General features: G+C 39.8%; 1 protein-coding gene across 4 annotated transcripts in view; it reads right to left on the bottom strand.

Annotated features, from left to right (window-relative positions):
- LOC109937770 (zinc finger MYM-type protein 4-like) overlaps window positions 1–27,238 on the bottom strand; it is a 119,093-nt gene that overhangs the window by 39,998 nt on the left and 51,857 nt on the right. For 3 of the 4 annotated variants that reach the window (XM_048613091.1, XM_048613093.1, XM_048613094.1), the window contains 7 exons: window positions 24,039–24,117; window positions 20,508–20,772; window positions 15,202–15,364; window positions 14,212–14,424; window positions 5,520–5,673; window positions 4,554–4,669; window positions 2,895–3,158 (listed from right to left, as the gene is read on the bottom strand). In XM_048613091.1, coding sequence (XP_048469048.1) covers window positions 2,895–3,158; window positions 4,554–4,669; window positions 5,520–5,673; window positions 14,212–14,424; window positions 15,202–15,364; window positions 20,508–20,772; window positions 24,039–24,117 — 1,254 coding nt within the window. The remainder of the gene's footprint in view (window positions 1–2,894; window positions 3,159–4,553; window positions 4,670–5,519; window positions 5,674–14,211; window positions 14,425–15,201; window positions 15,365–20,507; window positions 20,773–24,038; window positions 24,118–27,238) is intronic. The other variant, XM_048613092.1, reaches the window with a different exon arrangement.

Here is a 27,238-nt window from a genome sequence, read left to right as displayed (position 1 = left end):
GTGTTTTACTCATACAGATCCAACAATAAAAAGTAAATGGTTTCACTTGAAATACAACAGGTTCAATTAAACTAAAAAAAAAAACTTTGTATACATTTAACATTTCAAAAGCATAGATTTCTTAATTGTAAACTGACTAGTTCTGAATTTAAATCTTCAATTTTATGTCAAGTATCACAAGGTGTTTGGATACAATATTTAAATAATAGAATCTTAGAGTCCATTACACATTGTTTGCAGGAGTCATTTGATTCATGACAGCCACAGTGGCTCTCTGAAATAGCTATTCACTTTAGCTCCAAGTAATTGCTTCTGTACTACTTCAGAATGTTTCTTTAAGCTTATCCACTTGCCTTTAAGATTGCCATTCATTTTTGATAAGGCATTCTTTGTTTACAAATGATTCTAAGAAAGAGGTCCTTCACTTATGAGGAAATATTTGACAATGTTTAACAGGATATTTGATAAAGCTGTCAAAATCATGAGGGATCTGGATTCAGTAGAAGAGGAGAAATTATTCTACTAGCCTTACAGTCAAGAACTACCGGCCACCAATTTATGGTGAATGGCAAAAAAACCAAGTGTCTTACAAAGAAAATGTTTCTTTCTACATGAATGGTTAGGGATCTGGAATGCACTGCCCAACTGTGTGCTGGTTTCAAAAAGGTATTAAGTAATTACCTAAAGAAAAAAAATGTTCTGTAACGGAGAAAGGGTAGGTGATGAGACTGGCTGAGTTGCAGACTGAATGCTCTCTTCCCATGCTGTAACTATTCTATGAATCTGAGTTGATTAAAATAAATCCTATTCTCTACTTCTGTGCATTTGGTGATGATCTTAAATGTTATTCAGTGAACACTGCAGTTTCCTTCTTTATCCATTTGTAATTATGAACATTGCCAGCAAAACTCCTCTAAACGTTCATTGTTGAATAAAATGCAAGTATTATTCTTTTCCTAAACCAATTCTCCACTTATTATACTACTCCACTGATAAATTTATGCTGTTTAATCAAACTATGTCATTATCCAGTGGAACAGTTCATACAAAAAGGCCGAAACAGCTTACTTTGCAAAATGAAATTGAACACATGGATAGATTCCACATATTAAGTATTTAAAAACTAAGTACAGCAAACTTTGTTTTAACCAGCACCTTATCAACTGGCAGTTTTGACAGACTGAGAAAAATTATATACCTCAAATATTGTGATTTCCAAGTTTTATGCGGTAAACCAAGTATAAAAATGAGTGTATACCCATTGCATTATGTTTGTATTATTGTGTGTTTTTACATTGGTTTTTTCAAGGTCGTTTATGTCTCGAAGCTTCACTTGGTCAAGGTTTACTGCATTTATGCGTACCTCTTGATTATCCAGAATATTTGATCAATCAGTTCACACCTGGTCACATAGATGGCAGTTAATAAAAAGTTTGCTGTATGCCAGAGGAAATGTTGGATGCAGGTACAGTTAGAAGGTTTAAAAGACATTGGCTGAGTACACGAATAAGAAAGGTTTAGAGGAATACGGGCCAAAGGCAGGCAGGTGGATCTAGCATAGTTTGGGAACATGGTCGGCGTAAACTGATTGGACCAAAGAAGAGTCTGTTTCCATGCTGTATGACTATCAATTTAGTATATATGGCATATTTCTGTGGATTTTACAATTAAAGAAATGATAAAGCCTGACCTCGAGGAGACCAAGATGTGAGAAGTTGAAGATCCCCAACTAAAACAGAAAATTATATCCAGTTGTTCTTTAGCTTGGCGAGCCAATTGTTCCGTCAAGCGCAGATGTTTTGTTACCATTCTAGGTAGTGCCATCAGTGCGACGTCTAATCAAAGCGTTGGTGTTCTGCTCCGTTCCACATTTATATGATTCTCTGGTGTGGTGGGTCTTGTCACTTCCGGTTCGGTTTTTTGGCAGCAGTTTGTATACGGGGTCTATTTCTATGTGCTTGTTAATGGAGTCCCGTGTTGAGAACCAGGCCTCCAGAAATTCCCTTGCATGTCTGTTGTTCGCGATTGCAATGAATATTACACATTGGACAAACCGGGAGGAAACTGACGACCAGGATACATGAACACCAGCTGGCAGTAAAAAGACATATAACCAATATTCACTTGTCTCGATTCACACAGACAGTGAGGGCCATCAACTCGACTGGGACAAAGTGACTATAGTGAGACAACCGAACAACAGATATGAAAGGGAATTTCTGGAGGCCTGGTTATCAACACGGGACTCCATTAACAAACACATAGAAATAGATCCCATATACAAACCGCTGCTAGAAAACAGAACCGGAAGTGACAAGACCCCCTCACACCAGAGGATCATATAAATTCAGAACGGAGCAGAACACCAACGCTTTAATTAGAGGTTGCACTGATCATGTTGCTTACAATGATAACGAAATGTCTGCACACCACAGGACAACCAAGCAGACAAGCTAACGAACAACTGCATCTGCAACCCGAGCTACAAATTTTATCATCTATGATTTCTATTAGGTGGTAAGTGAACAGCATTAAAGTTAAGGATTTTCTCCTCTTTAGCTCAGAGATACACAATCCAATTTTCAAGCCTTTATTTCTGCCTCAGCTGAGCTAAACGGGAACTAGCTTAATGTTACTCTCCACTAGGCCAATGAATTGCTCTTCAACATCCCTTGAGGTTTAACTGGCAAGAAACAAAACCTGAAGGAGAAATAGGCACATTAAAATGAGGGGAAAACTTAAAAATCCATTGCTAAGGAAATGAAACTTTGAATGCTATCACCATTTTCAATCAAGATTCACTATGTTCTCCAACTCAAGAGCATTGATATTGGAGAGTTCTCCCTGGAAAAGTGCACAGAAAGTTTAAATTATCTTTCATCAGAAAATCTTACCTTGTACTCGAGCAGCTCAGGCTTAGAGGAGAACAAACGCTGACAATACTGACACTTCAGCCTGATTAGTGAACGAGCCACAGTCACTTGCTGGGATTGTGCAAGTCTCTGTAACCCAGCTGCTGCTGATGTAGTGACAGAAGTTGAAGAAACTACAGGAGCACCAGCCACTACTGAAGCAGTTGTTGGAATGTTTACTGCCAACTGACCCTGAGATAGGGGTACAACAGCTTGAGAGCCTGGAGCAGCCTGACTGAATAATCCCTAGAAAAGAAGGAGACGCAAACTAGAGAAATCAATAAATAGCTTATTTTATCTTTTAATACAGCTAATACAAATTGCATTGAAACAACTTAATTAATAATTTTCACTTCACACTGAAACAAAATCTTTCCTACATGCAATTTAACTGTTAAACAAAGATGACTATGATCACACAACAAGGTTGAACTTATTGGTTCAAACAATAAATAATACCAGTAGGACTTAAACACTGCATACAGCCACCACTCTCATTCAAGTTTTCAATTATATATTTTTTTCCAAAAATGTGCTTCATTCATTAAAAATATGTAAATATTCATTCTTTACTTCTCAATTCTCAAATTGGAGATTAGCACAAGTGCAATACAGTTCAAGTGCTATGCATGCAGCACATGATGGCATACTTGAGGTGCGTCGATACAGCTGTAATTGCACATGAATTACATGAAATAACTGCGGTGTCTGTAGATTAAAGCTGTTGCATTTTGGGAGCTACCGAAAGTGGCGGGGGTGGGGATGCAAAATGTAATATTCAACAGTTCTCTTCACAAGCATACAGCATAATATACAGTTCATCAAATAGAACATTAGAATAAATAGAAGATAAAATGCATTATTGTAATAAGCATATTAACACAGACTGGATAAAGTTAAATCAAAAACATAAAAATATAGAAATACACAGTAAGTCAACTCAGCTTTTTAAACTTGTTTAAGTATTCAATGACATTGCAGTTGATCTGCATTTTAATTCCATCCATTTGTCCTGGCTTCATATCCTTTCATTTCCTTGGCTAGCAAAATAAAAATCAATCTCAGATTTATAATTAATTGAAAAGCTACCTAATGCTTTTTTTGGGGCAGAGATCCATAAATCGACGAACCTTTGCATTTAAAAGTATTTTTAAAAATTTTCTTCTGCAAATGTTGTGCACTCCAGACTCCCAAAACAGATATTATTTCTCTCTACTTACCCCAACAACTAATTTTAAAATCCTAAAAACCTCATCCACATCATTCCTTAACTTTCTATATTCCTGGAATGCAAACCTAAATTTACATAAACTCTCATCATAATCTAATCCTTGGAGCTCTCACAACATTAAATGAATTGGCCATCAAAAATAAACGCAATATGGACATAACTCTTTCTTAAGCAAACTGAACAAGCTAAAGATGAACAAAATTGAAAGGATGTTGAAGTAACATCCTTTCCACTTTACTAAGTCACTTCCCTTATTCCTTAACATGAACTGCAAACACCAAGAACACATTTTATACCCAAACATGATATGGGACATTGTCCCAAAGGTAATAAACACAGAAGGGCAATTTATCCTGTTGAGTTGAGGAAAGTTGAATGGGAAAAGAAAAGAATTTATTTTAAAATCGTACCTGAAATGATGCAACACAGTTATAACTGCAGAAATTCCGAATACTACCATCTGACATAGCAAGGTGGTACTGAGGCGTCATCGTCACTTTACAGTAATTGCATTGAACACTAGTACCTAAGTGGACACAAGTACAAAATCATTTCATGTCCAAAAAAGCTACATTAACTACAAGTATCATTTCTCACCAGAGAAATATAAAATACCAAAGTCAGTGAACTAAATTGGCCAAAATCATTTTTATAAACCCAACAGCACCTTTATTCTTAATGATGTGACGCAGTGTTCACATATCACAGACATCAATCATGCATAATTGCAGAAAGCATTCAATAACTTATATATTTGTCTCAATGGAACGTTTGATTACAGAAGACAGAAAAGGTATCCTGATCACATTATACCCTCACCAAATAGGAACATGTTCCATTTGAACACAAAGTCAGATAAATAAACCATTTCAAAATAATAACCTACAACTAGATCTGTAGTTACACATCAAATTCAGCCTTTTCCAACTGAAACAGATTTGTATTTTTAACCAAGCTTCATATGAAACACTAAGTGCAGGAAGTGAATCTCATCAGTAGGACATTATTTCTAACTTTTCCAAGTTCATGATAATTCTAGCCTCTGCTCTCTAATTCTATATAATACATCTCAAGGAAGTGGCCTTAATGAAGGCCAGCTCTGAAAACAGAAGAATAAAAAAACCCACAGCTGTGCAGATGTAAGGTTTTCTTGTTCTAGTAATGTGATATTTGTTGGAATGCAAAGTGAGATTGCATCATGACACAATCATAACTAAGTACTGCAACAGGGGAGACTGACAAACAAAAAGTACTTCACTATTTCCGACCTAAAAACTAATGGCTTCAGAGATACAAAGTGATTTGGCCTGCCGAACAGACCTAATGCAATCAAAGTTTCCTGATGCTTCAGTTAACATTTGAAGAAATTATACCACTACCTTGTGTAGTTACCACATGCACTCGAAATGCGGAAAGGCAGTTGACTGAGCAAAATAGTTCAGCTTTTCCAAAAGAGTTTGTATTTTCAATCATTTCAGCTGACGACCTCAGACATTTACACCAGGTGCAGGGAGTAATCTTTGAATTTTTCTGTTAAAAGAGTAAGAAAGCATTTGGATGTAAAAGAAGAAATCAGTAGATTTTATTATTTCACAAGGCAATTATGCTTGAGAGAGCATTTCATTCTACTATCTAGAAGCATCTTAGCCCTGAAACACAATACTAATATTGAGAGGGGCTGGGTTGTGGATGGGAGACAATACTCAAAATACAGGGGGGGCAAAGAGCAAATCCCAAAACTCTCTGGGAAGTTCACTCCTGGGGAGCAACTGATCAGGGCAAAGTTACCTCCATAAGCAGAACAGAAAGGCAGCAGAAATTGCAAAAGACAAGCAGCGTGCAATTGGAGCAGCAGTGAGCAGTTACAGAAGCAAGTGCGGGCAGTAAGGGAGTACCCTACTGATGCTCCTTTGGCAATAAGAGCTGCCTGCAACTAACGCTGCAAGGATGTTGCTCCAGATATCAGGAGGGGAAGGTGGGGTGCTGGTGGAGATGAGAACACATTGGGGCGGCACCACAGCACCAGGGACCCGGGTTCAATTCCACCCTCAGGTGACTGTGTGGAGTTTGCACATTCTCCCTGTGTCTGCGTGGGTTTCCTCCGGATGGTCCAGTTTCCTCCCACAGTCCAAAGATGTGCAGGCTAAGTGGATTGGCCATGCTAAACTGCCCATAGTGGTCAGGGATGCATAGATTAGGTGGGTTATAGGGGAATGGGTTTGGGGGGGGATGCTCCGAAGGTTGGTGCGGACTTGTTGGACCGAAGGGCAGGTTTCCACACGGCAGGGGTTCTATGAATGATTTCTATGAACAACTACAAGGGAAACAAACCATAAGAAGGGGTAGTGGGACAAGAACAATGGAAGGCTGAATGGAGGGAGAGGTTGCTGCAAGGGGAATGAGAAATGGACGTTATTGCAGTAGGGGTGTGGGAGAGGAAGCTGCATGGGTGGGTTGGGGGAGGAGCTGGTTGCAGAAAAAGTAGGCTGCAAGAAGGATGGGCTGAATGAACGAGCATGTGAGAGGCATGTGGAGAGAGGACGTGGCTGCACAGAGAGAGGGCAGTTGGGGAAGGAAAACAGACTGCATAAGGAACAATTTTAAATCTGTCTAAAAATTAATACTCAGTTAACTGAAATGCAGTGGAACTTTTACATCACTGACATCATGAATTCCTTGCAGATTAATGTTGAATTTCTAAGGTATTTACATTCAGTAGATACAATATTTGAAAAACAAAGTATCAGATACAACCGTAATGAACACTGTGTTAATAGTTAAATTTAGATCTGAGATTGAGATTCGAGATTCAATAAAGAGAGTTGCAGCCGCCTGGTTAAAACGTTCCAGTTTTTCACATGTGATGGAAACAAATTAGCTATGACCTTACCAGTATGTGGAAGGTGTGTTTATGGTGTTGACTTTTTGTGTGTTAAAGTGCATGCCAGTTGGAACAACAACTTTTTTTTGTCATTTATGCCAGTTATCCTTACCAATTTCAATACTGCGGTATCAAGGAAATTAATGCTTTCCTTGTGGTTTGAAGTTTAAAGTCTAATACAGGATTGATAATTATTGAGGATTTTGAAGAATTATTCCATTTCTGTGACAATCCAAAAACCCTATATGTCACCACAAATACTTAGGTATTGTTACAATGTGACTCCATCCCCCAATAAATGGGTCAATGAGACTGAACAAATAGCCCTTGAGAAAATCTCAAGAAGGGCCCTCAAAAAAAAAAAAAAAAAAATGATTTGACCCTGATGGAAGAGACGTACGAGGTGCAGAACCAACTGAAAGTATTTGCAATTCATTTTGTAAAGGTGACCTTTTCCAAGCAAAACACGGGACACCCGATGAACATTGCAAAATAAATGAATAACATAAATAGCATCAATCCTATTCTCAATTTTTATTTCTACTTTTCTAAAATCACTTATTCATGTTGGAATACAGTATCAGTAAGGTTTTGGAGTAGATCTGTAGCTTGGGTTGTGGGTGTTGAGGTTGGTTGGGTCGCTGAGCTGGTTTGTTGTTTTGCAGACATTTCGTTACCATACTTGGTAACATCCTCAGTGCATCCTCTGATGAATCATCGGTGTGTTTCCCCGCCTGGTTTTTAAAACTCTGGGGTCTGCTGAGATGGATTGCCTCACTTCCCGTTTTCCTTCGTAGTGGAATGTATATGGGGTCGATTTCAATGTGTTTATTAATAGCACGCTTCCAGGAATTCTCATGCTTGTCTCTGCGTAGCCTGTCCCAGGATCTTGGTGTTGAAGATCGAAGTCGTGGTTTTCCTTGTCCATGTGGATTGAGATGAGTGAGTATTGGTCGTATCTTTTTGTAGCCAGTTGGTGTTCATGTACTCTCGTTGTTAGTTTCCTTCCTGTTTGTCCGATGTAGTGTTTGTCGCAGTCTCTGCGATGTAGATGACATTGGTCCTGTCCATGGTGTGGAGTGGGCCTTTAATTCGGGTGAGCAGTTGTCGTAGGGTTGACGTGGGCTTGTGTGCCACTCTGATGCCCAGCGGTCGTAGGAGTCTTGTGGTGAGTTCCAACATGTTCCTGATGTAGGGTAGTGTGATGAGTGTGTCGGGGTGTGTAGAATCTTTCTGACCCTGTTCCTGTAGGCATCTTCTGACCCAGTTCTTTGGATATCCATTATCCTTGAACACTTGGAAGAGGTATTCTTCTTCCTCTTGGTATAGTTCCGTGTTGCTGCAGTGTGTTGTTGTCCTTTTAAATAATGTTCGCACGCAGCTTTGTTTGTGTGTGCTGGGATGGTTACTATTGAAGTTCAGTACCTGGTCTGTGTGTGGGGCTTTTTGGTGTACTTTCATTTGCAGTTCCCCATTTGTCTTGCGCTCTACCATGACGTCCAGGAATGGGAGCTGTTTGTTCTTCTCCTCCTCTCTGGTGAATCTTATTCCGGTGAGGGTGTTGTTTATAAGTTTGTGTGTCTCTTCGAATTTGGTGGGTTTAATGATGACAAAGGTGTCGTCTACGTAGCGTATCCACAGTTTAGGTTGGATTTGTGGAAGGGCGGTCCTTTCCAGTTTAAAACAGGACAGATCAACAAAACAGACTTTTTGAAAATGAAACCCGAAGGAACCAACACACCCCACTTCTACGCCCTCCCTAAAGTGCACAAGCCGGAAGTCCCCCTCAGACTCATAGTCTCCTTACCAGGCACTCTATCACACTGATTAGACAAAGAAGTACAGAGACAACTCAGGCACTCAGTCAACAAGTCACCCCACTCTATCCACTCAGCCCAAGAATTCCTCAACTCCGTCAAAGACATAAAGATAGAGGATGAAGTGACCATGATATCGTTTGATGTCACTGACCTATTCACATCAATAGACATACCACTAGCAAGGGAAACAATGACAACACTACTTGAACAAGAACACGACCCCAGTGAAACCATCTCCAAGGATAACATGCTCAAACTATTGGACCTATGCCTAACCACCCACTTCACCTTCAACGGCCAAACATACGAGCAAATCAACGGGACACTCAATGGGATCACCTATGTCCGGACTCCTAGCAGAAGCAGTGACGCAAAGACTGGAAAGGACCGCCCTTCCACAAATCCAACCTAAACTGTGGATACGCTACGTAGACGACACCTTTGTCATCATTAAACCCACCAAATTAGAAGAGACACACAAACTTATAAACAACACCCTCACCGGAATAAGATTCACCAAAGGAGGAGAAGAACAAACAGCTCCCATTCCTGGACGTCATGGTAGAGCGCAAGACAAATGGGGAACTGCAAATGAAAGTACACCAAAAAGCCACACACACAGACCAGGTACTGAACTTCAATAGTAACCATCCCAGCACACACAAACAAAGCTGCGTGCGAACATTATTTAAGAGGACAACAACACACTGCAGCAACATGGAACTATACCAAGAGGAAGAAGAATACCTCTTCCAAGTGTTCAAGGATAATGGATATCCAAAGAACTGGGTCAGAAGATGCCTACAGGAACAGGGTCAGAAAGATTCTACACGCCCCGACACACTCATCACACTACCCTACATCAGGAACATGTTGGAACTCACCACAAGACTCCTACGACCGCTGGGCATCAGAGTGGCACACAAGCCCACGTCAACCCTACGACAACTGCTCACCCGAACTAAAGGCCCACTCCCCGCCATGGACAGGACCAATGTCATCTACAAAATCCCCTGCAGAGACTGCGACAAACACTACATCGGACAAACAGGAAGGAAATTAACAACGAGAGTACATGAACACCAACTGGCTACAAAAAGATACGACCAATACTCACTCATCTCAATCCACATGGACAAGGAAAACCACAACTTCGCTCTTCAACACCAAGATCCTGGGACAGGCTACGCAGAGACAAGCACAAGAAATCCTGGAAGCATGGCACTCCACGAAGCACGCTATTAATAAACACATTGAAATCGACCCTATGTACATTCCACTACAAAGGAAAACAGGAAGTGAGGCAATCCATCTCAGTGAACCCCAGAGTTTAAAAACCAGGCGGGAAAACACACCGGCGCTTCGTCGGAGGCTGCACTGAGGATCAAAAACAAAGTTGCTGGAAAAGCTCAGCAGGTCTGGCAGCATCTGTGGAGGAGAAAACAGAGTTAATGTTTCGGGTCCGGTGACCCTTCCTCAGAACTGATGGTGGCTGGGAAAATGTCAGTTTATATGCAGAAAATAGGGAGGTGGGTGGGGTAGGGAGTAAACGATAGGATAGAGCCCAAAGAGAGAGAAAAACAGTTGGACAGACAAAGGAGTTGCTAACGATCAGGCTGGGAGGGTGAATAGTTGTTAATGGGGACTGTTAGTGACTAACAACAAGGGGTGTGTAGTGGCAGGCTATGTGGTAACAAGGCCTGGTGTGTGGGGTGGGGGGCTGGGACATGGGAGAGTTTAGGCCCTAAAATTATTGAACTCAATATTGAGTCCGGAGGGCTGCAGGGTCCCTAAGCGGAAAATGAGGTGTTGTTCCTCCAGCTTGCGCTGGGCTTCACTGGAACACTGTAGCAAGCCAGAGACAGAGATGTTGGCCAGGGAGCAAGGTGGTACATTGAAGTGGCAGGCAACAGGTAGTTCAGGGTCTCTTTTGCAAGCAGAACGTAGATGCTCTGCAAAGCGGTCGCGAAGTCTACGCTTCATTTCCCCAATGTAGAGGAGACCACATTGTGAGCAGCGAATGCAGTAGACTAGGTTCTTGGAAGTGCAGCTGAAGTGTTGCTTCACCTGGAAGGTATGTTTGGGCCCTTGGATACTGGGGAGGGAGGAGGTAAATGCGCAGGTGTTGCACCTTCACCGGTTACAGGGGAAGGTGCTGGAGGTGAAGGAAGTATGGACCAGGGTGTCCCGGAGGGAACGGTCCCTGTGGAAGGCGGACAAGGGAGGGGAGGAGAATGTGTGTCTGGTGGTGGCATCTTGCTGGAGGTGGCGGAAATGGCGTCTGATGACCTTCTGGATGTGGATGCTGGTGGGATGGTAGGGGAGGATAAGGGGAACCCTATCGCTGTTGCGGGAGGGAAGAGAAGGGTGAGGGCAGAAGTGCGGGAGATGAGTCGGACCCGATTGAGGGCCCTGTCGACAACGGAGCTGGGGAATCCTCAGCTGAGGAAGAATGTGGACATTTCAGAGGCTCCCTTGTCAAAGTTGGCCTCATCTGAACATATGCGACGGAGACGGATGAACTGAGAGAATGGGATGGAGTCTTTACAGGAAGTGGGATGTGGGGATGTATAGTCCAGGTAGCTGTGGGAGTCGGTGGGTTTGTAATGGATATTAGTGGCCAGTCTATCCCCAGAAATGGAAACAGTAATGTCGAGGAAGGGAAGGGAGGAGTCAGAGATAGACCAGGTGAAAGTGAGGGCAGGGTGGAAATTGGAGGCGAAATTGATGAAGTTTTCCAATTCTCGACGAGAGAGGGAAGCAGCACCGATGATATCATCGATGTATCGGAGAAAGAGTTGTGGGTGGGGACCGGAATAGGACTGGAACAAGGAATGTTCCACATACCCCACGAAGAAACAGGCATAACTAGGGCCCATGCGGGTGCCCATGGCAACCCCTCTTACCTGAAGAAAATGAGAGGAGTTGAAAGAGAAGTTGTTGAGGGTGAGGACAAGCTCAGCCAAGCGGAAGAGGGTGGTGGTGGGTGGGGATGGTTCAGGTCTTTGCTCCAGGAAGAAGCGGAGAGCCCCAAGACCCTCCTGGTGAGGAATAGATGTGTAAAGGTATTGCACTTCCATGGTAAAGAGGTGGTGGCTGGAGCCGGTAAACTGGAAGCTTTGAAACCGGCGTAAGGCGTCAGATGAATCATGGATGTATGTGGGTAGGGATTGGACCAGTAGGGAGAAGACTGAGTCAAGGTAGGAAGAGATGAGTTCTGTGGGGCATGAGCAGGCTAAAACAATGGGTCTACCCGGACAGTCCTGTTTGTGGATTTTTGGCAGGAGGTAGAAACGAGCTGTGCGAGGTTGGGGGACTATTAGCTTGGAAGCGGATGGGGGCAGATCACTGGATGAAATGAGATCCGTAACCGTAGTGGATACAATGGCCTGATGTGCCATGGTGGGGTCATGGTCCAGGGGAAGGTAGGAGGAGGTATCTGAGAGCAGGCGCTCAGCCTCTGCAAGGTAGAGGTCAGTACGCCAGACAACAACAGCACCACCCTTATCGGCAGGCTTGATGACAAAGTTAGGGTTAGATCTGAGTGCACAGAGTGCAGTCAGTTCGGAGGGAGATAGGTTGGATTTGTTGAGGGGGCAGTGAAATTGAGGCGACTGATGTCACGGACAGTTCTCAATGAAAAGATCGAGTGCAGGTTAAAGGCCAGAGGGAGGGGTCCAGGTGGAGGGACAGTGTTGGAGTTGGGCAAAGGGGTCTGTGGGGTGGGGAGAGGACTCTCGTCCTAAGAAATGAGCACGGAGGCAAAGACGGCGGAAGAACAGTTCGGCGTCATGTCGTGCCTGAAATTGGTTAAGGTGGGGACGCAGAGGGATAAAGCTGAGGCCTTTGTTGAGTACAGAGCGTTCAGCATCGGACTTCGGAAGGTGAGGAGGGATGGTGAATACCCGACAGGAGGTGGGGGAAGGATGTTACCCAGCATGGTAACAAAACGTCTGCAAAACAACAAACCAGCTCGGTGAGCCAACCAACCTCAATACAGTTTCAGGGCTCCATTATCTCACCCAAGTAGACATTCTGATGGCATGAGGTTAAACAGCGTAGGCTATCTGTTGCAATCATGCCTCTCAGTCAAGTACAATTCTACCAATGTCTTGTCAGTTTAGTTTCATCAATTAGGAGGACAGATTTTGGATGAATTTCCCACTCTCTACTCCACTGCCATTGTAAATAGCTGGGACCTTGCACAGATTGCATTCAAATCTAGTACCCTGCTGGTTTATATAGTCCTATCCCAGATAATGCATGATGACAAACTGCTATTGGACTCATTATCTATCAACATTTGCATATGGTTAACCATATAGATGCCTTGTGTCTGCAGTGCAGATATTTCATAAATTACAACTGTGTAGAGTTTAGGGAGATGAAGAAACAGAAAACTATATCTTAAAAGATTACACATTGCACCAGGGTTTGCAATTATGTGTGAAGATCAGAAAACGTTTCACAGAGGAGTTTTAGAATTGTCGAAGGGTCCCATCAACATTTGCTCCTCAACCAAAACAATCAGTAGATTCATTAATTAGTTTTCTAATTTTATGTCTATGGGTTCTTGATGTCTGCAAAATTTCTGCAGCATTTGTCTACATTACAGCAATGACTACACAGCAATTAAGTAATCAGGTACAGGGCATTTTGAAATGTCAGAAGGACTTAACAGGGGCTGTATAAATACAAGTTCACAACATATACTCTATCAAAGAATTATGCTGATGTATTTATCAGGTTTGTCCTTATGTCATCCATTTATTCTCAATTATCTACATATAGTCCATTTAACTGTTCAGCTGCTATTTAGGAGCCTTTTCTAAGAGTGCAGTTTTCAAAGGTCACCACTTGAATCTCAAACATCAGCTTGCTCTCTGGTTTCCATGTCTATGACTATTTATTAGTTATTCACATACTAATGTATCCTTTATCAGACACAACAGTCTTGAATGAGAATAACTGAAGAATGCCAGATGATCATGTTGGAATTGAGTAATCACATACAAGTCGAGTCTGGAAAAGGCAGACAAATAGTTTACTACACATATTACTGGTGCTTTAGCAGCACAATTTAAGGAATGTTTAGCATACCATTACACTACTCCAGTTCATCTATCCATTTTTTTTTTTTTTAAGAAAGTTTGCAATAACAATGGATAGACTCAAAACATTAGATCAACAAGTATTCATTTTTGAGCCCTGAAATGGGAGTACTCCTGTAGGTGACCACAAAAAAAGGAATATGTTTATAACAAATGAACTTGTATGAAAGGAACACCTACATGGCATCATGATCATGTTAAGGAACATGCAATAAAGCATTTCATTCTTGTCTGGTTGGCTTAAAACGTAACAAACCTGTTTATATGAAGACAAACAGGCTGAACCACAGAATTTCTTACACTGCCCTTCGGTCTGAAGCATGTGACATTGCGCAGACCCACTGTAACAATAAGCGCCACAGTTATCACAGCAATTCATAGTGAGATTGTTGGCCATTCGAAACTTAGAGAAACATATATCACTGCAAAGTTGGTGTACAACATTCTGGTAGTTCACTTCATGGCGGACCTGAAATAAAGAATAAAATCTTATGATGCCTTGCATACAGTTAAGAATATAGTGATGGAACATGTGACATATAGTCAACTGCCCAACAGAGTTCAATCTCCTCTGGTAGCATCATGTGTCAGAGGTAAGGCTCCACAGGAAGAGAGATAAAATTTGTGTATAAATTAAGAAAAAACTAACTTGACAATTGCTTATTATAAAGCAGCAATGGCCAGCTCAGCCAGACTTCTTTTTGGTTGAAATAAAGTGAATGTGTCCTGTATCCCATATATTGGCAGGATACCCAATACAGATGGCAACATATTATAGAAGCTACTGGAGATTCAGAACTAACACGACAAGTTGGTTGACCATGTAATTTGTGACAAGTATAAGGTGATGGATGAAAATAATTTTAAGTCAGACATAAAACATGCCAAATTGGTCTTCATGATTGTATCCATATATAGCATATTTAAGTAAGCAAAACTGAACCACTACAAAGATGGAACTTACATCAAATTAGGATTGGGAAAGCAACATGTTTCTCGTAATAGCAGTTCCATTATGGTGCCCCTCAATTTAAACTCATTGCTAAAAACCATGACATTTCTTCAAGATGTCCCCTCAGACAGTAGAGGAATTATTTTTCCCCAAATTAAGCCTTTATGATTGTTCTCTATATTTACAACACAATAATGCCTTGACAGTTCAAAGCACACAAACTATTGTGGGGAACAAGTTACCATGAAATAGGGGTGGATGATGCAAAAAGATATGAATAGTTAGTAAACTTACAACTGACACTTTCTGACAAATGCTGCATTTGGTGGTGATATTATTTGTCGTTGAAGCAGACTTTCTTTTCATCTCAAATAAGCAGTTATGGTTACAGAATTCCTTGTACGGACCCCTGCCATCAATCTGACCCATTACTAGATCTTTTAAGTTCGTGATTTCCCTGGAAAAAAATTGCATGTTTTAAAAAATTTCAGCAATTGCCTAACAAAAACATATTCATGCAAATCAATGATGCTGGTTTTCCCAAATGATTAAACAAAATGTTGAAATGGTATTCTTATCCAACATGCAAGCCTCAAAACTATTTCTTCTACCACACTGCATGCTCTAGTGAGCAGTAGTTTCAAAACCATGCCAGTAAGATAGTCCACATACAGAGTACATCACATAATACTGGGTAAGATACTCCAGAAATGTGATTTACACATCAGGTAGAGATTTCCACTTGGTTGGGACAATTTTTTGTACTTCTCCAAGTTTCCATCACTTGGCTAAGAGGAGGGAAAAGTCTGTAGGTGCTAACAATGTGAGATAAGCAGCGCAATTTCATGTTGTGGGTTAAGAATTCTCTCATATCATAGGCTACAAGCTTCAATGCTAAGTCAAAGGTGGAATTTAACTTGGATCGTAGTCTGATACTTGACTGCTAAAGGACTATGTCAACTTATTGTCTATTTTGCATCTTGACGTAAGAGAACACTTTGAACTACTCAAACGCAATATTGTTGCAATTGCTATTAAAACCAGTAACCTTGAAAAACAAAACACTCCTTACAACACCAATGGAAAGAAAACCACTGTGCAAGCTTTAACGTTTAAAAACTTTTATTCCAAAAGCCAAACTAAAATCAACATTATTCAAGAATTAATAGCTGAAGGATATTTCAAACAAACGTAAATTTTGCTTTTAGTCAACATAAAAGGTACACCTGACAGCATTATAAGCACTCGCAACATCTTCCCACAGAAATGAGCGACCTCACATAATCTCAGCTTTTCCACCTTCCGCTTCATTTTGGAGGATTTCTCACTTGCCGTCCAATTGTTTCGATACATGTTAAATTCACTAGCAACTGCATTCTATCGGAAGCCCCCACTACCACTGACAAGGTAAACATCTACGAACTCCCACTCATTCAATTCACAACGGCACTGATGAAAAAATTCCATGAGGCTCTCTTCGCTAACCCTTTGAACAGTCTGGTGGGCTCTGGCAGCACTTCAACAGCAGCAATGTGTATTGATTAATCCCTCTATTTTCCGGTCTTCAGTGTTCTTTTCTTTACAAGTCTCTGCTAGGTTCTCAAAGACCTGTGTCAATACCAGGATCCATTCAAAGGCTACCAAACAGAAAACCGCTCTCTCAAGACAACCTTGTTTGGATTTCTCTTTCCATTGCTACCCAGTTTTCTGAACTGCCAAACAATTAGACAGGTTGATCCATCCTCCATATTTTCTGTATACTGTTTGTTTCTTTGCTATTCTCTTTTCAGCATGTGGGTCAAAGTTTTAACTGACAATATTGTTTCTGAGAAGGCTGCACACAACTATGGTCACACTGAACTTGAGAGATCTTTAATGATAATATTTCAAAGAACTATGGGTACCTCAGACTTGTACATTTTGATTCTGTGACCATCAGGATGCTTTTTTTTGATTCCATAAACCACTGGATAACCTAACAGTGAACTGTAATTTGACCAAAATTAATTTTGTTCTGTAGATTCTAAAAAAAAAGGGCACCATGGCTCAAAGGAGACACAACGAAGACAAAAACCACTAACTGCAATTGTTGTTGGCAGTTATGAACTAACAACACAGGATTTATTCAGGTAGGATGAAGGAGAAAAGTCACTCAAAAGGAAACTACAACAGCAATAAAAGTCAAAACGTATGTGCTGGATATTACATATATATTTGAAGGTAGTTGAAATGGTCTCATAGAAGACATGTGGTAAAGGTCCAAGAAGAGATGATCAAAAATCAAATTGAAATTAGTGATGACTTTGTGACATGGATTGATGATTCATTGAGAATTAGAAAATACTGTAGAGATAAAGGGTGCACTTTCTGATTGACAGGTGACAAATGGTGTTCCTCAGATTTGCCCTGTACACATTTGACTTGGATGAATGAATACAGTGTTGCCATATACACGTTTTCAGATAACACAGATAGTGGCCAAAACTGGCAGAATCCACTGGAGTAAAGTGGATGATGACCGATGCCGAGCAGGGACCTGTGGACAAGGGACAGAGGTATCAATATTCATTAATTACTGAAGTCTAGTGCGTAGATACAAAAAAAAAGCAAAAATGGCAATAGAATGCAGAACTTTATGTCAATTAAGCTGGAATAGAAAAGTTATTAAGTGAGGCTTCAGTTGTACAAAGCCCCCTGGTCAGACCCCATCTGGAGTAGTGTCCAAATTTGGAGACCACGCCTCAGCAATTATATTGTCCTGAGAAAGCATGCAACGTATCTTAACCAGAATGGCACTGAGTCCTCCAGACTAAAGTAATACGGACCAGTTGCAGACACTCAAGTTTTTAACACTTCTGAGTTGAGCAGATTAAGTGGTAATCTAAACGAGATCTTTAAAATGACTGCAATGGGTAAGTACAGACAAACAACAACTTCCTTTGGGAAATCCAGAACAAGAGGATTAAAATTACAGCAACCACAGTTAGAAGTGAAATTAGGAAGCACTTTATACACAAAGGATAGTAGAAAAATAGAACTTTCTCCAGAAAGGCTGTGGCTGTTGGCCACTGAGATTTCGAAGACTGAGATCCAAAGAATACTACCTACAGCAACTGCTACTCACTTTTTAACTGACCGCATTGGTCAAATCACATCTGCAGCAAAAGCAATTTTTTTTTAAATCTGGGAACTACTTCCTGATGAGTTTTGTTTTATTTCAGGTCATGGGAAAGGCATTAGTTTAAAAAAAACTGTATTGTCACATCTGATAATAATGAGGAAGCAAAATATATTTTCAGGCTTAGTATGAACAAGAGGATCCTCTCGTGGTCCTCCCTGCAGTACCCAGTTACAAATTTTTTCATCTCCCTTTCCTGATTAAGGCACATTATTGTATAAGTGGTGGCAGAAGCCTTATAAAAATCATGTAATTAGAGCATCAGGAAGAAGCATTTCTTCCAAAAACAAGTTATGACTGCAAGTAGTCTACAAGGCAAACAACATCAAGCAAAGACAAGATATTTCCGTGGCAGCTTGACACAAGTCTCCTAATGACCTTTCTCTTCTGAGGCGAATGCCCCGCATCCCCAGGATAACAGATGGGAATGAGTTCTGAAGAATCATTATAACTCAAAACATTAACTGTTTCTCTCTCCAAAGATGCTGCCAGATCTGCTGAGTTTCTCCAGCACTTTCTGCTCTTAAGACAGATGGTGATATTAGCCTCCAGTAAAGATGGCTCTGAATGGGCATAACAGTACAACATGCAAGAGTGTAATATATGAGTACTCAAGTGTATTCAATAGGATAAAGAAAACCCACAATAGTTCTAGATGCATTAAGGCTGTGAAACAACAGGACCAAGACCAGAGTTTTAAAAGTAACTTTAGGACAGGTTGCAGAAAGTATTTCTTCACATAAACACACTACAGCAAAGATGATCCACAGCTCAAATGAACTTACATGACTGCTGGCTGAGTCCAGGAAACTGGTTTCATTCAAGTAGTAATGAAAACACATCAATGCATAGGAGTAACCAAAATGAACCGAAAATCTGTCTGAACCATCAGAGTTTACATAATTTCTTGGAAACCGCCAAATCACCATCGCCAGAAAAGTATAATTTTATGACATGGATCCAAATGAAAAGCATCCCTCTCAAATCAGGCACATGATTGTAAAGACATTAAAACTAAATTATTTTCTCCATACTTGCTAATAATAAAACCTTTCAGGAAATAAACAACTATGGCTTTGCAGAATGAAGGAGAAACAAGTACAGCCAACCTTCTCAGTGATCAAAGAAATGAGATTTGCATTTATTTCATTTGTATTTAAAGCTAATTAAATACTGATTAAATACTGTTCCTAATTTACAGCATCCGCAGTTCTTTTGGTTTTTAAATACTTTTGGAGCTTGGTGCTATACGATAGGAGACAACACAGCAAATTTGCATACAGCAAACTCCCTCAAACAGCATCAAGTAAACTCTGTCTCTGTTGTCAGTGGTGGAAAAGACAAAGGGAACAAAGAAGTGGCACGTCCAATAATACAGTATCTATCAGTTAAATACTGGAATCTAAGACTACATTTTATGCTCAAGCCTCTCAGTAATTCTTCAATCCACAATCTTTGGGCTTGGAAATACAAATGAGCAATGGCCAAGAGCACATTTTTGCGCTGCTATTTGATTCATGCAGCACTTCTACCTCAAAAAGAATGTTCAAACTTGGGCCTACACTGAATGAAACGATACTTCAAGTTGAGCTCATATTAAATGCACACTAACTTAATTAAACTAATTCCCATTGGCCATAAAAAAAAAGTTTCAGCTAGAGTCAAATGATATTTTTCTAATCCACAATTCTCTTTGATCTTCTGACATTTCATTTCCAAAAAATCACTTGATAAAGCCTCTTCAACTCAGAAAAGTCCGATCAGTTCAATAACCCAGTTTCTCATAGTACATGCATTCATATGTTTTTATATATCAAATATATACTCCTAACACTTGGATGCAAGTTCAAACAATTTTTGTCTGTAAAACTGCCCATAAGAAATCAATATTAGTCCCTCTTTAAAGTCAAATTACCTATCAGGGATACAAAATCTATTTGTGACTTGAATGCAGAACTTCCAATTAATTCATACATTGCTCATCAAGATTGCACATACAAAGTTACTTGATTGTCCATTTGACTAGGGCAGTGACTGAGTTTAATATAACCTTATTTCCAAAAGAAAATGCAGGTTAAGATATAAATGGATACTTCAGGGTAATTGGAAGGCAATAGCCTAACTGAGCGTTCACTTGCAATTTAACAAAGGTGGGTACTTTAAATCTTCTCAAGGGTATCATTCCTACAAAACAAATGTTATTTCCATTGGTTAACAGTTTTATTTGTTGGATCGGGTTTTACAGCAATTGCTGTACTCACCAAAATAGTAGCACCAGTTACTCAATAGAGATAGGAAGCATAGCTGCTCATTTTCGCAGGTTAGCTTTTATTAAATATGTAAATTTTAAGGGAAGACCTCTGGTGCGCATCTCAGAATTGACAATTTAATAAAATACGATTAGATTAAAGCGAGGTCATACTTGTTGCAGAGATAACAGGATTTTTTCGGAGGAGGGAGAAGTCTTGGAGTCGATGCTGAGAGTCCAGTAAGGCAGAGGGTGGAACAGAACAGCTGGGTTGAACCTTTCCTCTGATAGGCAGTCTGTCCCTTCTTTAAAATCTTCTTACATCCTGAACAAGTGACCCGCACACTCATAGGAGCTGAAGCTGTCTGCCCACTGCCACCTGCAGGTGACTTTGCTGTGTTGAGAGCATTTGACGTATTTTGCTGTACCAATTGGGATACTGCAATACAATAAGACAAATATGTAAAAAGCAAATATAAATTTACAACTGCCATGTGTTGTGCCTTTATGTGTTCTTATCCCCTTGAAGAGCACACAAACACTTCCCTTTCAACTTATCTCCCCTAGCTCTACACACATTAAGTGCAGCCTCCACTGATGCTTCTCAAAGTAGGACAATCATGATATTTGGCCCTGGTATAACAAAGACAGAAACATGCACTGCTGTCACACATGCCAATAAAACTATTATCAATTATTGGGAAAAACAGTGCCAACAGGTAAATACTTCTGAATAACTTTAAGACAACTGCACCAAGTCAAGTGCTCAAGAACAGAACAAATCCTGTGGAAGCCACCTCACAAAATGCTTTGATTCACATTAGAACGTGGTCATTAATCTGTCCTTAATTTCAAATGTTAGTGGCCTTGCAATGTGAAAAAACTTAAGTAACTAGTATCTGAAAAAGGAAGATATAAAAGACTTTGAGGAAGCATTTGTGATGATTTAGTGTGTAAATCTGGTGAACCGTTAAGGTGGTTGAGTTTGCTGTCAGTCAGGAGCGGCAGTATGAATTCTGTAATTGGCTTCAATCTTTTTCAGCCAAAGGGAAGAAAATTCTACTCATCGCCATCTAGAGATGCCTGTTGAATTGCACATCTCTATTCCACATTAGAACAAAATAGATTTCGCCCAGTTTTGATGATCCCACAGCCAAAAGTCCCACTAATCTCACTGTCAAAATCAGCAAGGCAACCAACACCTATGAAACCACAATCCAGCCGGGAGGGAAGAGATTGAAATCAGAAAGGAAAGGGACAGCTAAATATTTGGCAGCTATTTCTATTTAAATACAACTCCTTTCAAAGTGAAAATTTGTACCAATGGGGGTAACATCAGTGTAGAATTATTAATTGAAAGTAGCAGCACATTCAAAACTTAGGTTATAGTAAAATCAATCACAAATCTCAGTGCTTTCTAATAGACTATGTTAGGTAACTGCAAAATATTCAAAAGCACCTGATGTAAACTGATGTTACAAAATGTATTCCTTCACTGCATAGGAGAGGTGGGAACATATTTCATAAACATTTTTCAGTCAACAGAATACACTGATTATCTCAGTGTCGACAGACTCATGCTTGATCTACAATCCTCTATATTGTTTCACTATGCTTCTAAGACAGAAAGTGATCTATGTGCATCATCATTCTCCTGCACCCCACTCAATTAGGATTGAGTTCTGTTGTTTACATTTAGGACTGAAAGTACTCGGAGAACGGCAAATATGCATCAACTGTGAACCTTGAAAGTAAAAATATCATCCGTAATTGGACGTACAGAATCTCAATCATGTAGTTGGGAAATGACAATAACAAAAGTGAAGTGTCCATGAAGACTCAAGCAAGTGTTGATTGTTTAGAGTGAGTAACATTCAATTCCACTGTCAGCATAGCTCTTAGCTCATGTTTAAGAGCAAGATTCAAATCTATCACTGTAGCTAGGCAGTGCACAGGGAAATTTAAACACAAAGAAATAATAGAAACAAAATATTAGCAAAATTCCCTTTCACAGGAGGAATGAATTTTCAAACATTTATGTTTCATCAATCTTTTGGCTTTATAATTAAATAGCAATTCACAGGAACAGAATCTGCAGTTTGAATGCATAACACTTCCATTGCTGGAATCTTGCTAGGGATACCTGAATACAACAGCTTCCAAAATGAAAACAGTGTGGATGGTAGAAAACTTAAACAGAAGCAGAAAGTGATGGAAATACTCAGCAGATATGGCAGTATAAATGGGGAGAGAGAGAGTTGTCATTTCAGGTCAATGGTCTTTCATCAGAACTCAGAAATCCCATAAGTTATAAGAAAGCTGAAAGGAGAGAGACAAATAGAAGAGAATTTCTGCAACAGGGTGGAAGATAGGAAATGTTAAATGATAAAAGAGTTCATGGTGCAAACTCCAAATGAGTGGTAACAGGAAACTACTGACATATCTTGAGGAAATGTGAATGATAAAATCATAAAGCGTTGCCACCTGGAAGCAAAAAAGGGAGAGAAATACAGCGGATAAAAAACAAAATTGAGCAAAGGAAACAAAATGGGTTCAAAAGAAAAAAGGAAAGAAAATGCATGCAAAAGGTATTGAACTCAAAATTTAACACAGTTTCTTTCTCCATTGATGCTGCCAGAGCTCGAGTACTTCCAGAATTTTGCACTTTTACAACACAATCCAGTTAATGATTAATTTGGACTGTAAACTTCTCAGCCTTTCATCTTTGATGTCCTGCTCAGAACGTTAGCACTTCTATTTTATTTCATTCACTGCTCTTAGCTCAAATCTGGCTCTCTGAATGGAGCATTGACCAGTTTTTGCCATTACTTCCCAGCTGTGCAGATTTATGCCAGAATGCTGGGCTAAGGCAAAAACAGGGCAAGGTATAAACCACAGGCAAGGACATTCTTCTGTAAGTCTATGATTCTGAGCTAGGTATTGGAGAGAAGCCGCAGCTATTTAAAGAACAACTGATGCTCAGATTTAAAAAGTTAGTCAATATCGAATAACAATGTTTCAATGATAAAACTGACTCCTAAAGATTAGTAACACCACAACTGAACAACTATTTACTACCAAACTGATCTGTGCAAATGGCCTGCACTATATATCCTTAATAAGATAGGTTTTGGTGACCTCACCCTGAGCAGAAGAGCACTATGTACAGCTAACAGCAAATCTAGACATGTTAAGTAGAAAACGCTTGTAATAAGACAAAATTCTTTTCAAATCTTCAGTATAGTAAATGGCCAGGAACCTTAATATGATTGCAAATCATTTATAATGATTACCCAGAATACTGATGGTTTTAATGAAAATGCAGGAAGAGGACGAACCATATGAATTTCAATTCCGAGGGCAAACTACTATTTATGTACATCTGCACAACATTGGAGTGCAGCTGATGGAAATGTATTTCAATCCTTCAGCCCTGTGATATTTAAAAATAAACTAACTCTCCGTTCCCACTATTCATTCTTGCTAAGTTCCCAACGCTGTTGTTTTATGCAGAATTGTTAAGTTTGAGAAAGAGCAAAAATTTTTAGAATTCTCACCTCTGCTCAAATACAGACCAATTTAGTGTAGCTTCATTCAAATTATACAGCACAATGCACAAATATATTCTTCATGCTTTTTAGACACCTCCATCCATGGAGAAAATAGTTAGTCCCTAGGTCAGCAACAACATTGTACAATGCTTACCAAGTGGACTACCACTCACGGAAAACACTGCACTGATTCGGATATCAGACTCCTGAGACTTGGAATGTTGGCCATATCCCTGAAATTTAAAAAAAACATTTGCTTTTACACTTGCACAGACAGAAACTATTAGTCTTGCATTTGGTTTACAGTAGCACTTTTGAGATTACTGCAAAATGATAAGCATTAACTATGTCACTTTTAGGAGATACTGTAGTTCACCAACATATTATTCCACAGATGAGTAAAAAGGGAAATTTGGAAAAAAAAGGTTTATTTTACAACATTCTTGCCTTTGGCTCCAACCCCGGGCTTGAACATACAACCGAAGCAGTACTGTACAGAGGAATTATGGAAGTGTCATCCTTCGAAAAGATGTTAAACTAACAGAAAAGGAGAATACTGCAAATGCTGGAAATCCAACACAAAATCGGAAAGGGCTGATCCATTCTGATCAACCTTAAATGCTGGCTCAGCTTCTCTCTCCATGGATGCTGCTTGGCCTGCTCAGAGCTTCCAGCATATTGTTTATGGTAATTTAGTGCCCTGCTGAAGCGGTCAGCTGAATCTTGAAGGTCCAAGGACACTATCTGGAAAAGGGCCCACACATCATTTATGTCCAAGCAAATTAGTTGCTTACTTCTTCTCATTGGTCTAGTGGGGACAATGCAGTAAGATACCCAATTCACAACATTGCACTGCATATAACACACACTTTATAGATTTCTCAAACACATGATTGTGTCATATGAATTAATTCCAACGGACAACAGCATGTTCTATACAGTGAAGTCTTGGACTCAGTCCTGTCACTGGGAAATCAAAGTAGTTAAGGCTTAATATGACCAATCACAAAGAAGCACATCTTTTGCAAATGATCAATCAGATAACCTGGATTAGTACAGCATTAACTGATATCAATGCAGCAACTTGCGTGCTAGAATTGCTTTAGTGTCATTGGTTTCATAAGGGGGAGAAAAGAAAACAATAAGAAAAAATATAAACAAAAGCAGGACCTGCAAGGTGGATAAGCAAAGACACCATAGCAGAATGACACAGGAATCCATTCAAGTGGGGCAGTTAGTAGGAATGGGGTGGTAGTATCAGACAGTACAGTCAGGGAGACAACACAGTTGTTTGCAACCAAAAGCAAAAATCTAGAAGTCTGTGTTGCCTGCCCTGCAGCAGGATTCAGAATACATGCTCTGGGTTGCAAAGAAACTTGCAATGGGGTAGGGGTATCCAGCTGTCATAGTCCACACAAGTACCAATGGCATAGATAAGGCCAGGAAAGAGGTTCTGTTTCAGGACAACAAGCAATGAAAAACCAAATTAAAAGGCATATATCAAAGGTCTCTGGGTTATTACTTGAGGCAAAAGATTGTCCTAGGGTAAATTAGGGAGATGAATGCCTGGGTCAAAGCTTGGTATAGAAGAAATAGGTTTTGAATAAGTTCATACGGCACTGAAAATGGGGAAAACAGAAGCTGTACTGTTGTAACTTGTAAACTAGATAAAGGGAAAGCAGTAGATGCATTATACTATGATTTCCAAAAGGCATTCAATAAATGCCATGCATCAGGTTAAACTGGCAGGGAAAGGGCTCATGTACAGTTTTAATATGGAAAAAGGTTTGGTCAATGGACAAGCAGTAGGCACGCAGGCAGCATTCATAACAAATTGGCTCAATTATCTGAAATAAAAAGATGGATGATCAGACAGCCACTGGAAACACACAAATGGAAGATGACAAAGCTGGAACCTTTCAACAGTACATAGCATTTCAGAAGGATAAGAAGCTAGGACAAGGTTGTGCCACAGCTCTGACAGAGTATGATATTGTTATAATAGTGAGGTGACTCTAATTCTAAAGGTCAAATAGAGAATCAGTTTGGGTAGAATTAAGAAATAGCAAGTAGAAGTAGTCACTTGTGGGAGTAGTTTATAGGCTCCCCAACAGTAACTACACTACTGGACAGGATATATGGGAAGAAATAATACGGGCTTGTAAAAACGATTTGGCAACAACCATGGCTGACTTTAGCCCACATATAGTTTGGACTAATCAGATTGGCAAAGGTAGACTGGAAACTGAGTTTATAGCATGTTTTCAGGAGAATTTCGTACAGCAACACATTCAAGATACGATAAGTGAACAGGTTATTCAAGACCTGATAAGGTGTAACGAGATAGAATTAATTAATACCCTCAAGATGTAAGCATCTATTACAACATAACTGGATTTCACATTCAGTTTAAGGGAGAAAGTTGTGGGTCTAAGGCCAGTGCCTTGAAGTTAAATCAAGGCAAGTATCAGGCTTAGAAGACAGAGCTAGCTAAAGTGAACCAGAAAATTCACTTAACGGATAGGTCAGAACAGGCGTTGTGAAAGACAGTGAAGGCATATTTCATAATACACAGCAAAAATACATTCCAGTAAGAAAGACAGGCTCCAGGAGAAGGATGCATTATTCGTGGAAAACCAAGAAAGGTTAAACATGATATCAAGTTGAAAGAAAAGGCTTATTATTCTGCAAAGATTAGTGGCAGTTCAAGACTGGATGGAATACAGAAAGCAGCAAAGAATGACTATAAGAATAATAAGGAGGGAGAAATTAGATTGAGAGAAAGCTAGTTAGAAAAAAAAAATTTACACAGGTACTTAAAACGGAAAAGACTAACTACAGTGCTCATTGATCCTCTACAATCTGTTGGAGATCTAATAATAGGAAATAAAAAAAAAACAGCAGATGCACTGAAGATATATTCAGTGTCTGTCTTCACTGTAGAAGAAACAAAACACCCCAGAAGTACTTGTAAATCAAGAGATGAAAGGGAGGGAGAGTTTTTAAAAAAAAAATTACTAACACAACGGAAAGGGTGCTTAGAAAATTATATCATTAGAACTAAATGTTGATAAGTTCTTTGGTGCTGATGGACTTCGTCCTCGGAGCTTAAAAGTTGCTGCTGCTTTTAATTTTACAACATTCCCTAAATTCTGGAAAGCTTTGGGAAACTCCTCCATTCATAAAAGGAAGGAGACAGAAAGCAGGAAATTACAAGCCAGGCAGCCTGATATTTGTCACAGGGAAAATGTTAGAATCTACATGATGGAGGTGCACTTGGAATTCTATAAGATTTTTGGCAAGGTGCCACAACAAAGATTATGACATAAAATGAGACCTCATGGTGTAGGATTT

The sequence above is a fragment of the Rhincodon typus genome, chromosome 27 (assembly GCF_021869965.1).
Source record: "Rhincodon typus isolate 14 chromosome 27, sRhiTyp1.1, whole genome shotgun sequence".
Taxonomy (NCBI): Eukaryota; Metazoa; Chordata; class Chondrichthyes; order Orectolobiformes; family Rhincodontidae; genus Rhincodon; species Rhincodon typus.
Note: the sequence above shows the minus strand (reverse complement) of the source record. Positions and strands in the feature narration are given on the sequence as shown.